Source organism: Gavia stellata, chromosome 21 (genome assembly GCF_030936135.1).
Source record: "Gavia stellata isolate bGavSte3 chromosome 21, bGavSte3.hap2, whole genome shotgun sequence".
Lineage (NCBI taxonomy): Eukaryota > Metazoa > Chordata > Aves > Gaviiformes > Gaviidae > Gavia > Gavia stellata.
Window position 1 is genome coordinate 3801949 of NC_082614.1, and position 14481 is coordinate 3816429.

General features: G+C 41.6%; 1 protein-coding gene across 6 annotated transcripts in view; it reads right to left on the reverse strand.

The window, feature by feature from the left end:
• TAOK3 (TAO kinase 3) overlaps positions 1 to 14481 on the reverse strand; it is a 50304-nt gene that overhangs the window by 16268 nt on the left and 19555 nt on the right. For 3 of the 6 annotated variants that reach the window (XM_009819095.2, XM_009819103.2, XM_059827947.1), the window contains 2 exons: positions 12731 to 12898; positions 9627 to 9833 (listed from right to left, as the gene is read on the reverse strand). In XM_009819095.2, the coding sequence (XP_009817397.1) occupies positions 9627 to 9833; positions 12731 to 12898 (375 nt within the window). Of the gene's footprint in view, positions 1 to 8302; positions 8319 to 9601; positions 9834 to 12730; positions 12899 to 14481 lie in introns of all 6 variants that reach the window. The other 3 variants (XM_059827945.1, XM_059827944.1, XM_059827946.1) reach the window with 3 other exon arrangements.

Below are 14481 nucleotides of genomic sequence, written 5' to 3' on the forward strand. Positions count from 1 at the left end.
GTCAGCTGATCGCTAGTGGGATGCCTTCTGAATCCCTGGCTGGGCTTTTTTTTTTTTTTTTTAAACCTCCAGTATTACATATGTGCGAAAAAAAAGACTGAAAAGCGTAAAGCGATGCAGAGCAATCGGACTCCTCAGAAAGGTCGGGGTAAAGCACTGCAAGTGAGCAATCCCGTTAAAAACGTGATTTCCATTTCTAGCAAAGATGCTCTTCCCTTTTAACACAAGGGCAACATTTTGCCTCATTCCCTTTGCCGAGTGGTTTGTCCGCAACAGGGATTCTTTGTCTCCTGTTTGCTATCTGCTGTGGAGGACGAGCATCCTGGCTAAAAGCATGGCAGGCTGGAGAGAACCAGGAAAGCCTCCGTGACCACTCAGGGATCCTGCTTTCCAGTCATGATCCTGCACAGTTCTAGCACTTTCTCTCCACAGCCCACAAAGGATTTTTTTATTTTTTTTCCCCCCTTTTAAAGCAACAGCTCACAGGTTTTAGCACGAATGGCTCCTGGTCCAACCTCTGTCCTGCTTGCTGGCAAGGCTTCACGAGGAGCGGCTGTGCATCCGTGAAACGGCGCGTGCAAATTTCGCAACAGAACAAAGCTCTCGTCAAGCGTATAGAGGAGACCCTAATCAGAACGGGCCGGCGAAAAACGCCGCCACAATCTTGCTAATTGAAATGGTGACTGCCAAAAGGCAGCGCAGCCGCAGGCTACGCCTTCGGGACGGAGCGGCCTTTGGACACCAGGCATGTCCCACCGCCTCCTGCCGCGGCCTGCCCAGCGGTGCGGGCTCCGCGGGGCAGCGGCAATGGTAGCCAGCGTTGGCACATCTGCCACACTGCCATCTACCCCAGTTTCGTGACTCCCATCCTCAAGATCCAGCTCCTAAAAAAGCTCAAAGGAAAACTGAGATTCTTCCTGAATTAAATGAAGTTTCTAACTGTCAGGGGTGCAAAATAAAGGCTGCGAGCGCCTGTGCCAAAAGGCAAACAAGAGATGCCAACCCTTGCAGAGAACTGCTGCCTCCGCGCACCAGGTTTCGCAGGCGAGCAGAAGCAGCTTTGCCACCCCGCCATGCCAGAGCAGGCACCAGTACGGTCAGAAAGCCCCGTGGTGAGAAACCAGCCGATACGGAGTAGCATCTCCACCATGACACTGCTGTTGTACTGACACTCCCTTCCCACTCTGCAGACACTTGTTTCCCTCTCTGCTGTCCTCAATTTCCAGCTGCTTCTAGGCTGGACCCACATCGCTTTCAGTATGATTCTGTTAATGAATTCAAGCAAAAGCCAAACAGGTACAGAAATGTTGATATAAAGAGCTGAACCACACGCTGATTTAAAGTGCTTTAAACCCAATACCTTTTCTCATATCCTTTATTTTGAGTGTTTCCACTCCATGCTCACGTTTCGCTTGCCTTTGCATGGAGAGAGCACATGGCCAAGACCATCAGAGAACCAAGCCTGCACCGGCTGCTCCATACCCACCCGAGGGAGACAGAACAAGCTAAAACAGTTAAAAAGGACAGTCCTCCATAGAAGTAGGAGGACTACAGAGTGTAATAAAAAGTTGCAGTTTCGTTTTATATTAGCCATCCTCATACTGGATCTCCTCTGTCTTAACAGGGAGGCAGTGTTACAGAAGGGCAATCACTGGCAATTGGACTGAGCTTAGACTTCCAACTTGTGCACGTTCATATGAGATGCAGGGCTCTCAGGCTTGCAGGCTTTCCTGAGAAAGGTACGTCTCAGGCTCTAGAATAGTCATACCAAAAAAATCTTGATTAAAGTTTAACAGTACCACTCAGTTTAATTGGACTGGTGCCTTCACTGGAAGAATATCAATCCCAAGTTTTCCATAGCTTTGCAGCACTCTTGCCTATCAAGTAGGTGTAAGAAGGACTCTCTGCAATACAATCGGGGATACCCCGGATAACCCAAAGCAGATGGGCTGGCTACTAACATCACCTTTTAGTTTGGTGTTTCTACTGATATGTCTTGGAGCCTTCCGGCACAACAGCCCCCTCGCCATGCGCGAGGCAGGGCCAGAACCAATGCTGAACTTGGCCTCTCACTCTCCCAACAAGCAGCTCTGCAGAGATAAACCTGGCTCTTTGGGGCTCTGCAAACACAGCCTCACGTGAACGCACGGGTATGAAGCAAGCTGGAGCAAGGGGAAGGGAGTCACCAACTGCAAAAGGGAACTCCTTTGTTACAGGCTGAAACTGGAGCACCTCATATACAAAACAAAGATGAACAGAAGTGTCCTATGGTAAAGATCTATATAAGACTTACCCATCTGAACCATGGAGGACTGAAGAGAAACGATAGCACGCAGGAGCAACTATTCCTCTACTGTAGCTGTGAAATTAAGGTGAAGGCAGGCTAAATACTACCTATTATTATTATTACCTATTACACAAAGCCTGCAGCAGCACGTGTGAATGTACAAGGTTCCTAAGGTCTGCTAGCAATACCCCAATCCCTGGACCATCTTCCCTCTCTCCATTACATTAGTATGCCAGGGTGAATGTGAAATATTAAAACCAGAGAAGCAGCAAATCACTGAAAAAAAAGACTTTTAAAGTGGGCATTCAGATTTTTCAGAGTGCTCTAAAACACCACCTAAAATGACAAGTTGAAATTATAATTACTTCTTATATGGGAAAATTAATCTGTGGGTTACTTTCTGTTATCTAAGAGGTGGATTCTTAGAGGGCAGAATGTCATCGTGGTCTTGTTTTATGGGACTTCTCGTTACTTCAGTGCACATAAGAAGCTCACAGCAGAATCTAATTGCCTTTCAGGAATGTGAATTAACTGCATTCTCCACTTCAAACTGACCTGGGCAAGGAATGGGAAAATTCCTTTGCAACTGAGCAAGCAAAAGGACCAGTTTCAAGTGGACAGAAGACTCAGTGGTTGTCCTTGGGATCTGAGGCTTCTGCATCAGGCAGGCAACTGCTATTAACTCTTAAATAAGCCCATGCAACCTTAATAGGCAACACATTTTTCAGAAAAGCTGTCACGCTACCAGAAATAAAATCACTTGACGTGAAGAGTTACCAAATCTAGCAAGTTACACCACCACAGAGACTTCTAGTAAACAGAGACCCGTAAGACAAATAAACCTAAGAGATGGCTACTACAACAGACATCTACCTACAAACCCAGAAAATAGATTTCTGCTCTTTTTATTTTACTTTCTTCTCCCACAAGCTTCCTAAGAGACAATGCAACCACACCGCCTTTCAGATGTTGGCACAAATCAAGAAATTTTGTTTCAAACTTTTAGCTCCAGATTTGTGGGAAACAAAAGATGCAAAACTGGCACCTCAGCTCAAGTAAAATCTGATGGAAAGCACCCCAGAAACCTAGCAAGTTTGGGTCAGGGTATCTCTCAGCCCTGTATCTGCAGTTCAAACATTGGTTTGTTTTTAAAGCAATGTATCTTCCGTGTGTATTTCACTTTCCATTTGTTTTCTGTGTTTACTGCAGTTATTTACCTTATGAATACAACTTCAGGCATGCTCAGATCACAACTTGCATTAAACCATTAAAATCCTTTTATTTAGGTTCAACAATTCAGAATCTTCAACTTCCTACTAAAGAAATCATTTGTTCTTCTGCCTGTATTATCTGCTACATAAACAGTTTTCAGGCTGATGACAACAAATGGGGGTATTTGGCTGGGTGCTGGCTCTGACATTGCTGATCATATTTGCCAGGACAAAAAAAAAAACCTCAAACATTTCTACAGCACTATCATCTGATGAGAGAGCTGGTGGAGCTTCCAGTTACTTAAGTGATGCTAAAAAAGAGCAAGTCTCTCAAAAACAATGAAAAAACCCCAAAGGCAGGACTCCTACATATATTATGGATTAATAAGTAACCTAAAAAAAAATAAAAGTTGTTCTTGTGGAAGTTAATCTCTGGATAAATAGGAAGACAGAGAAGCAGTCAGAACATTTGTTCAGACACAAATGGATTCAAGCGGATTCCAGCTGGATAACTAAATGGCCACCACTGGAGTATTGTCTGAGCATCTCACAATGCTCATGGGTTTCTGCTCAAACCGATGAGTCTTGCCCAAGGTCACCCTACAGAGCAAGAAGCTGAATTTTGCTCTCTAGAGTCCCATGCCAGTTCTACCACACAGTTTTTTCATCCTCCTCACTGAAAAAAGGGCTTTACCATTCCCTGCTTCCAGCACCAGCGCAACGTTTCAGGAATATCTGCTTAACACCGTTGCCATGCATTTTTAAGAGCGACACTAACAGCATGTTGCTAACAGTAGCTTCATTTTATGTTCAAGATATTCTGACTAGACTCCTTCCTGATAGCACTTAATAATTACACTGATCAGATAATTTTTTGTTTGTAGAGAAGGATGTAGCTTGTTCCAAGAAATGCTAGGGGAAAAAACCCACACAAACACATTCCTACAACAAAACTTCCTAGGTGAATAAAATACCTGCTCAGAAGACAATTGGAACAAGCAAGCTATAGAAAGAAACAGAAAACAACTCAGGAGGTAGATAGGAGTTTCTGTAGGGGGGGGGAAATAATATTAAAAAAAAAAAATCAATGAGAACTTTGCCTCAGATTTTAATCACAGCAAAAGCAGGCAGACAGATCTATAAATTGCATTGGATATTTACATTTTTTCAGTATATAACATTGTCCTATGACTGAAGCAACCCTTGTCCTGACAAAGCATCAAACACAAGAATTAACAAAATACTAACAGAGAAAGGAGTCCCATCCTCTTCAGCAGCTGATTTAGAAACTAACAAACACCCCAACTGCAAACCCTGATCTCACTGGACCAGCCTGAAGTGAAACATCCAAACTTGCGCCTCAAAAGGAACATTCACTCGCACGCTGCATTTTTTGTTAGGCGCACCAAATAAAGACCTTCACAAACACTGTTTACACATGAGGATTCACTAACTGGAAAGGACTGCCAGTCTCCTAGACAAATAGGAAAGGCAATTTCTGAGCCATAGTAAGGACTTTAATGGAATTGCAGCAAATCCCTTCCTTCTAAGAATTTAAAGAGCAAGGAAAACAACAGTATGCCATTGTTCCTTTTAATACATTGCACTAAATGCCTCGATAATCTACGGAGAGGTTTAACTATCAAGAGTCTTTCAAGAAAAGGCTTCATGTCACCAACCTGCTTGACATGATTCCAGAAGGTACGTGAGGGGTTGTCGCTGCCTGCACACCCAAGCCAAAACTCAGTAAGTCATTACCTAAACATCCTTTACATCACATAAAACCAACATCTCTTCCAAGTATGAATCATAAATCTCGATATGTATGAAAACACCCTTAGCTTTGCCTCAGCTGTAACTCACTAGAGCCGCCACGCCAGAGCACTCTCCATCCGCAGAACTCAGCACGAATGCTGCGTATTAATTGTGGCAGCGATAGGCAACACGTACAGGTTAATTTAATAGCTTTGGAAAGTCACTCAACTTGCAACAGTTATTACAGAAGTATGTTTTTATTACAGACATTGGGCAAGAATTTGTGGTGATCAACTACGAACATCCTGTTGTCATCCTTTTGTTATAAACTAGATTTTAATCAGAAGATTTCCCTGACATTTTTATTGTCCAAGTTTCATCTTCGTAAGTACTGATGATTTTAAGGTTGAAGTAAATAACAGCAACAACTCTGTATTGCAGTTGAACAAAACAATACCGTACTTGCTTTTTGTTTAGCTTAGAACTTATTATTACAAAGTTTTATGGAACTAAAATACCACCATGTGGGAGCATTCTAAATGCTACCACTTGGCATATTCATTTAGGACAACAAAATAATATTTCTGGGAAGCCAGCTGTACACACACTGACATATACCAGCAGTTCAACAAAGCAGATGACAAACTACCTACGACGCATCAACTGATGCCTATATTCTTAGGGAGCCAAAACCTTCATCCTCATTTAAAGATGAATTAACTGATACCTATCTGCTTCTAAAATTTGAGTGACGTGTCTTTGAAGCACAGCGTATTTGGAGTTTAACTCCCTGCCCCATTTTGTCTTTTTTTTTTTCCCCGCTCTCAGATACAGTTGGGTTTGCATTAGAACTGTCATTTACTCTTCGAGTCCTCAACCTGCGCAGCTGAAAAACTGAATTAGCTCCCAACAGGAGATGGACACAAGAATGTGTATGCATAGGTAAGATGATCCTTGAATGGAGAAGCAGTCATGTTAACTGTCTGCAAAAGAGAGACGTTGGAAGATCAGAACTCTTACACTGATCATTGCAACTTACATCGGGGAGGTCACCAATCTGAAACCTGCAAAGGGACAAGGAAAAGTTCCTAACAGGACAGCTCATCCAAGCTGGACATCTGGATTTCCTGTAAGGAATTTGCTGGCGATTAAGGCATCCTCCTGAGGAAGCAGTCTTTGATCCTAAGGATGGACTGAGATCCCAGGAAGGGAGGATGAGTAGCAGACATTATTGCAATTTTTTTCCTCCCAGTTTAGGGCACAGCTACAAACTAAGTTATATTAAAAGCTACACATTCAATTAGGGTTTTCCATTACTATTGTTTTCTTCCTGTCCAGTGATTTTTCTTCCATTCTGCTAGTTTTACTCTGCTGACAGGTGGCAGTCACCTTTGTTCTAAGCTCAAATTTAGAAACACGGAGCTCTACTGCTGCCCCAAAGCTTTTGTACTGTGGAAGGAGCGAGGCTGCGCCTGCTTTTCATGGAGGATTTATTACGAATACTAGTCTCTGTCAGGGAAAACCCATGCATCATGAACTAGTGTAGCCAGTGAAAGTTAACCAGATCAGAAGCAGGTCATTTCACTCACCCTATGACCACAAAACTTTTTTGGAAGTTACAGCCAGCTAGCAGCTGTTAAAAAAAAATAAAATACTGTTTACAAATGCTTTTACTACATCAGCCTGTTTCTTATGCTTTGCCTCTGTCTCAGACTATAGATGCTAGGAGATGGGGATGCTCGAAGCTCCTGCCAGCCTAGCACTACACGGGTGATGTAGCGAGAGCCTGAGCTCTGCTCCTGAATTACACCAAGTAAACGCCACCCAGACTGGCTCTTCACACCAAGCAGTGGTCTGAAGCACTGACCGCTGGGAACTACGTTTTAAACTTACACATGACATTCTGGGGCTGCGGTCCAAAGAAACCAAAAGGCCTCTGACACTTAGAAAATATCAACAGTCTAGGCCATTTTGCCATCCTGGTCACTTTACACAGTCTGGTACATCCGGAGGTTGTTAATTAACTCATTTGTGGAATATCATAATTTTACACAACACTTTGGTTTGACCCGTGTCAAAACAATCTTGTATGTGACCCTATGCCCACACAATGGAGACAGCTGGCTAATTACATTCATCAGTGTTTTCTTTTTAGCCTTTAAAGACTGATTAAATGCAAAACAAAAAGCTTAAACTCAAACCCCAGGTTCTTTCCATTTTGTTTGTGATTAGGCTCCAGAGTGCCATCAAACTCAGCACTCCTCACTTCTCACCTGCTAGAACAAAACCAAGTTGTATGGGTCAGCTTCATCATGGTTTACAGAAACACAGTGAAAGCAAGCACAAAGACAGAGGTCTTTTCAGAACAAGGAACTTTACCTTGAAAACAGAGTGGGATGTATGTGTATATGAACCCCCTGAAATGTCCTGTTCCAATTTTAGTCTTTTCACATGTGTCAATATATACATATGAAGCAGTTTTCCATTTAAAACTGCATTCCCCAAAGTAGCAGAGAATAAAAAAAGTCATGTACTAAATTAAAACAATGTATTTGCAGACTGGAATACATCCTGCTACACAGTCTAAATTCACCTTATGCGTACATACAGCAGAAGGTAACATTTGCCAATTGAGAAGGTATCTACTCCACTGCAAGAATCAATAATCACACCCAATTGTTAATTATTTTGTAAAGACCATCAGTGCAGAGCTGGGTTTTGTGCTTCCAAAATTACCCCAAAACACCTGTGTTACAATACTTCAGTTACCTGTTGATCACATGAAAGAAATCACAAGTGTGCAAGAGAGCCTGTTTTTCCAAACCAGATAATAAAAACTTGCATGTTTATGCATTCTACTCAACTGAAAGTCTTAATTTCAAGAAAACAGCAGCTACGCAGAAGTCTAAGATCATAGCCTCAGAAATCTTCCTGTATTTGTACTTTACAAGTGTCATACAATCACTATAAAATGAAGTATTATTCTTAAAACAAGCAGGAACTCTACTTCTCTCACCAATGCAATTTATGTCTGATGGGAGAGGCTCACATTTTGTTTTCATCAACTGTAATGACACTGATCAGTCAGCAATATTATAATGTATGACTATTGTGTAAATCAATTCCTCAAACTTCCCTTTTAATGCATACAAAAATATGACTACTTAACAACGTGAAATTAAAATTAATACACATTTCTGAAGCCTACACAAAATGAGAAAAAGCTCCAACGATAAGCACCCAGAACATACAACCAGTCGCACCGCTCTTCATTCAGGATGGTTCCTTGGGCCGGCATTCTGTACCTAACACTTGTTTGAGAAGGGTCTCTCTCAAAAGGTGCTACTGCAAGTGTATTTGAGAAAGACATAAATCCCTGAAACCTATGCAACTTATCTGCCAGTATCTTTAAATATGCAAGGCAATCTTTTGTTGAAGACAAAATTTCTTGAGAGCTTCCTTTTATATGTGCTTCAATATTCAATTACACAAACACTGTATTTCAGGGGGGAAAATTGCTTACAAATATTTAGTTAGTTAGAACCAGGCTTTGCTGTAACCCTACAAATGAGAAATTCATACTTTTCATGTTGCTGTAATGTTTCAGCTCCTCTGGCAAAAAGCATACATACACTTTGAAGCTCTTTGCAAATGCAATCACACAAACAACCTACATCTTACTGCCCACTAGCAAATGACACTGCTAAGGCCAAGCCAAAACTATTTTAGTCAAACAATCTTAGATCAGATGCTGATTTACAGCTAGACAACTTCAGCTCGATATCTAGCACTAAGAAAACAAAAGGCAACAGATCACAACATGCAGCAAAAGAGCAGAAAAGCATTAAGTGGAACTTGACTCAAAACATACCTCGCGGGAAGGGTCCAAAGTTCTGCACACTTCCACTTCTCATGAGGGAAATCCAAGTGCAAGCAGATTTTAATCATACACTGTGACTGGTAAATGGTTAGCTTAGCTGCTACGACCACTTGTCACCATACTACATAATACAGTCCAATCATTCACAAGGAAACAAGGACTGACATTACAAGCAGAGATGAAGGAGTGCACATGCAGGGCTGGGTAAGGAGGCATGCAGCAAGTCTGCGTGAACCCTGCCTAGACATTGACAGTGCTACCTTTCATCAACAGCCTCTTTTCATTTTCAGAGGTTATTTAAATGCAGTTTAAGTTTAAAAAAAAAAAAAAAAAAGACAGAACTTGATTCTGGCAAGCCCGGCACCAGCTCCTGCTCTCAGCAGATGGCTCAGCACAAGACCACGGCACACTGATCGTTGGGCCCTACGCGGGCGAGCCAACGTGAGCAATAGCAGGGACTGCAGGAAGCTGTGGAGAGCACCAGAGAACATACCTTCTTATGAACAACGGAGGAAGTGGAATTAATTGTGCTCTCATCACTATGCATCATGACCAGTTCAGGGCTGCTCTCATCCAGGACCTCCTGCATGCTGCTCACACTGCTGCTCTGACTGCCTGTGCTCACAGACATACTTGGGATGGAATGGTTGCTGCCCAGACTGTCCATCTTCCTACTCAGGTTTGATCCATGCTCACTGTCCTATAAAACAAGGGCCATCAGTTACAAATACTGCAGGAGATCACCTGCTCAGCATGTGCCTGCAGCGCCCAAAGTTTGTTTTAACAAGGGCTCTGCAGAGTTAAAGGTTCTTTGCTCATTATTTTGGCGACTACGTTTCTCAAGGCTCCTTAGGTTATGAAATACTCCGTACGGGGCAGTTAGCTTTTGCCTCTTCCCCTGCAATCCTACATCAGGCTTCAAGCCAGTTTTTTTCTCCACGTATCAGTAAGTCTGGGCATGGCTCTTGGCTTGAATAAGAGACATCCAGGAACACTGGATGGCTGATGGAAGGAGTCTCATAATTAAAAGGAGCAATTTAAGTTTGTATTAAAACAATGTTCCAAGTCAGGGTATGCTATGACACATTTTGTGAATCAGAAAACATGTAAGAAAATGAACTCATTTGTTTATGATTTGATAAATATCACACGGTGCTTAACAGGTGTAGAGGTTTTAACCTCCATGTCCCAAGCAGTCAGCAATTACATTTTGTCAAGCTAAAAACCCCTTTAACCTTGTGTTTTCAGCCAAGATAAATTCTTCATTCACCTTTAAGCAGCTGACTCCGAAGAGCCTGCTTTATTAGTGATTAAAGTTATCATAATATACTTAGACATTTGTAAATAAATGTTTCTCATATAGGACATATTTTTGATTCTACAGACAAGTATCAGAAGTTAGCATCCTTTTTTCTTGTGGCATACTCATACCAGCACAATAATCCCAGAGTACGCACTTAACCTGGACTGAGAGAATTTATGGAGCCCTTTGTAATTAACTAATGGAACTGAAAATTCTTGCAAGGAGTTCAGAGTGAGAACTGAGAACTCTGAAAATTCTTCAGCTCCTGGTCCGAAATAGCCTTGATTCATCAAAATGAATGGCTTGGTACTGCACTCAGTTTGCCCTGGCCTCCGAAGTAATTTCAGGGAGAATTATATTACAAATCAATTAACAGAATACTCATTTTGTTGGAAACCAACACAAAGATAAAATTGACAGACTTGACAGATTTGTATTTGATTGTGTGATTTATTTTTTTTTAAGCAATCAGCAGATCATTCAGAGCCTGTGTAGGAGCACTTAAGAACCAAAATACAGAAGAATACTATTTTACAGAGAACATACACACATGAGAATGAAAATATTTCCAGGATGCTTATATAATGTTGCAGAAAAAAATAACATAATGAAGCATCTGAGATGAGGATGTGGCTATGTAATTAATGAATGTATATGTACAAAAGACAGAGATGAGATTGCATATGCAACCTTAACATTGACTTCCTGACTTGAATACTTTCCAAATGACCTTAGCTTCTTTGCAAGAGCTCTGAGGAAAGCGTTAGTAATATTTTGAGTGTTAAAGATTTGTAATGCTCCTTTTCTACCTTGAAGTCTAAGGTAGAAAAATGAACTGTCTTGTGGCATTTACAATTGAGCAGCTTTTGTTAACCAGTTAAGTAGTAACTGAAGCACGTGCTGTTTTCCTTTCACTGCCAAGTTAGTGATAAACACGAGCACACAACCTTCTTTCAGTGGTGAAACGCAGTGCAGAGCATGCTGTGCACATGCAGAGTGTGAGCTTCATTAGAGTGTTAATTCCTAGAGATACAATCTCTTTTCTTCCCCTTTTTGAGAGGTGGGGACAGGAGGAACAGAAGATACATCTCAGAGTCAACTACTACCGCATGTATCCCACTTCACGGTTGAGCTTAGATTTGCTGAACAGACAAGTGGGAAACCCATCTTCTATCCTGTCACTCTCCTACCAGCTTTTCACACATAGGTAGACAAAACTTGAAGGTTTCAGTGCAGAAGTCTGCCAATGCCCACCCGCCGCAATTAAGCTCGAGATTTAGAAGCTGGCTAACTGGAGGGTTAGAACAGAAGCACTTTGTAGCTTTAATCCCAGTGGTTGCTGTTCTTGCTCCTTCTATGCAACTCCTTCAATGTGAAGGACAGTGCTAAGTGTCAGTCCCTTCCTTCTGTATGCTCTTCTACCCGACACCCAGGCTTGCCCATTTCTTCTGTAGCTTTTGTAGCTTTAAAGAAACATTTTACATACACAAACCTCAAAATCAAGTCCCTGAATACATGCTGAGCTTGGGCATCTCGCTGCATGTTACCTGGCTATACTGGAAATATAAACATCAATTTGCCTGTCAATTTTTTTTTGTTGAGAACCAGTCAGGGATTTATTCATCCAACGTGCCTGCACCAAAAGACAATAATTTCCACCTAATCTAATCAATTGAAAAATGACTGTTTTTCTTCTCTAAGCCACAGTTAGCGTCAATTATCATACACTGATTTAAGTGGGTTGTTTATTGTAAGATTTAAACTGAAGTTGAATTTTATGTCTTTAATCTTTTTTCCTTTACTATTAAAGAACTTTACAAAATAAGTCTTACTAATTTGGTGATTTGCTTTTCAGCTCATGATAGGCCAATTACTTTACAGTAAAGTTATGGTAATTGAAAAAAATATTAATCAAGTGGTCTTGACTGTGCTTCCGAGACTGAAAAACTTGGACTGTCAACAGACCCTCCTTCACACAGGCTGTGAGCCACTTGCTTCTCACAGAGAATCTCCCTCCAAATGAGTTTCTTCCCTAAAGCTTTCAGAAGAAAGGCCACCATCTGTAAAACCCCAAAGTTTTAAAGCTGCCAATAAATGCACATCTAACACTGAGTAAGTAACGGTGACTATCACTTGTTATCCTACCCTGTCTCTCTGCTGATCCAGATGATATTCCAACAACACAGACTGCATCCACACCTAGGCTGTGCTTGTTCTGCCTTTAAGGGCAGGAACATCTCACTTGCCCTAAAATGATTTATAACAGTGCAAATGGGGTGACAAAATGAAAGTACCTCCTCCTCTTCTTGAGACTCGGTCAGTGGGCCATTCCGTGTCTCCTGGAAAAGGATTTTCTTCATTTTCCGGTACTGAAGGTTATCCAATTCACGTACTGCATCTTTTGTCCTTTGTATGAGGTCTATTAGTACCCTTGGTGGTCGGTCTCGCCGAACAAAATCATGCTAAATTAAAGGAAATAAACCACAGGGTTTTAGATGTGACACTAATATGTTTGATGCACAAACAGGGACACAGTGACTTTTTTGAGAGACACCTGAAATGACAGTTCATATTCAGTAACTGGTCTGTTCATATTCAAGAATTAGTAATACCCATTATGAATGACTCTAAACACACTCAGCACCGAATACACTGGCTGTGCTCATCACTACGTCAAATAACCTCACTGATCATGCTACGCACTATGAGTTTTGAAGCGTAGGCGGCAAAACATTTTGTTTAAGAGTCAGAAGATCTGCTTAAGCACAGAACTCGACTAAACGTAGAGTAGAGAGAAGTGAGGCAAAGATCACTTCGCTATTTGAAGCTCACACCTGTACGTGTGCGTGCAGGAACATCAGTGGCAGGAGAAGCTGGATAGTGGATGGAGGGGTGTGAGAGCTGGCCGACCCTTCGCAAGCTCTCTTAGCCCTGACTCCCCGATTCACTTTTCTGTCTGAAGCGAAACCGTTTGGGCCAGGGTCAGGTTTTCTGAGCTCTCCAGGCAACACAACTAATTCGTCGCCTCCCGAGCTCGTTCACTTGATGTGCACAAGGTACAAGACAGTACCACTTCATACCATACAAAGGCATAGGACTTTAAAATGAACAAAATGCATAAAGGACAAAGAAGAATCAATCCTGATTACGCAAGATTACCTGCCTAAGCTACATGCAAAGGTTTATCCTGCATCTATCTATTCCGATTCATAAATAAAACCAGTAAGACGACTGCAAGGTTTATTTATACTTAAAGCATTTGTAGCCAGAGTTAAAGTAAAATCAGATTCTTACCAACTCCTGCTAAGAATGCACTAGAAGCACAGGTTTAAGTACAGACTTAACAATAAAATCTTCAATGGAATTTAAGTACATGATTAAAGGCTCTTCTTTGTCAGATATATTCTCCTGAACTGTACAACTTGCAGTAGAGTATGAAAGCCTTGCAGCTTTCCCATTTAACCTTTGACTAAAGTAGACAGTCTGAGTATACATTGGCCAAAATTCTACATGGAATCACTACGGTTGCTTAGTTGCTTAATATGTATCACGGGAGATGGCCTGAAGACACAAACATCTGCACATTTCTAGAAACATTAACAATGAAAGAGAAGAATGGGAGAAAAGTTGTTCTCTGTCCTGCATTGCAAATGCCACGATGGCCTTTTGTTAGAGAGCCTCAACAGTGGGATCCCACCTGCAAAGAAATTATCGGGAGGGTCATGTCTGCCCACTTGGCCTCACAGCTCTTTCCACATCTGGTGAACTCAGGGTCCCATAGGACAGGGAAAAGCATCTCTACCCTAGATGCAGTGCCATCCCTCAAATTCAAGAACTAATACATCCAACTGTAGCTGGAGTAACTGATACATGAAACCCAGTCCTCAAAACAGGAATCTTACGTACCAAAACGTTGAAAGGATGAGCTGGTCTTCTTTTAATGATTTGTATATGAACATGGGCAGTATCATGCCACAGGCTTATTTCTTGTTTTTAAATTGAATTCAAACTGTTGCGCATTTGAGTTTTGCTAATGTGGACAGCT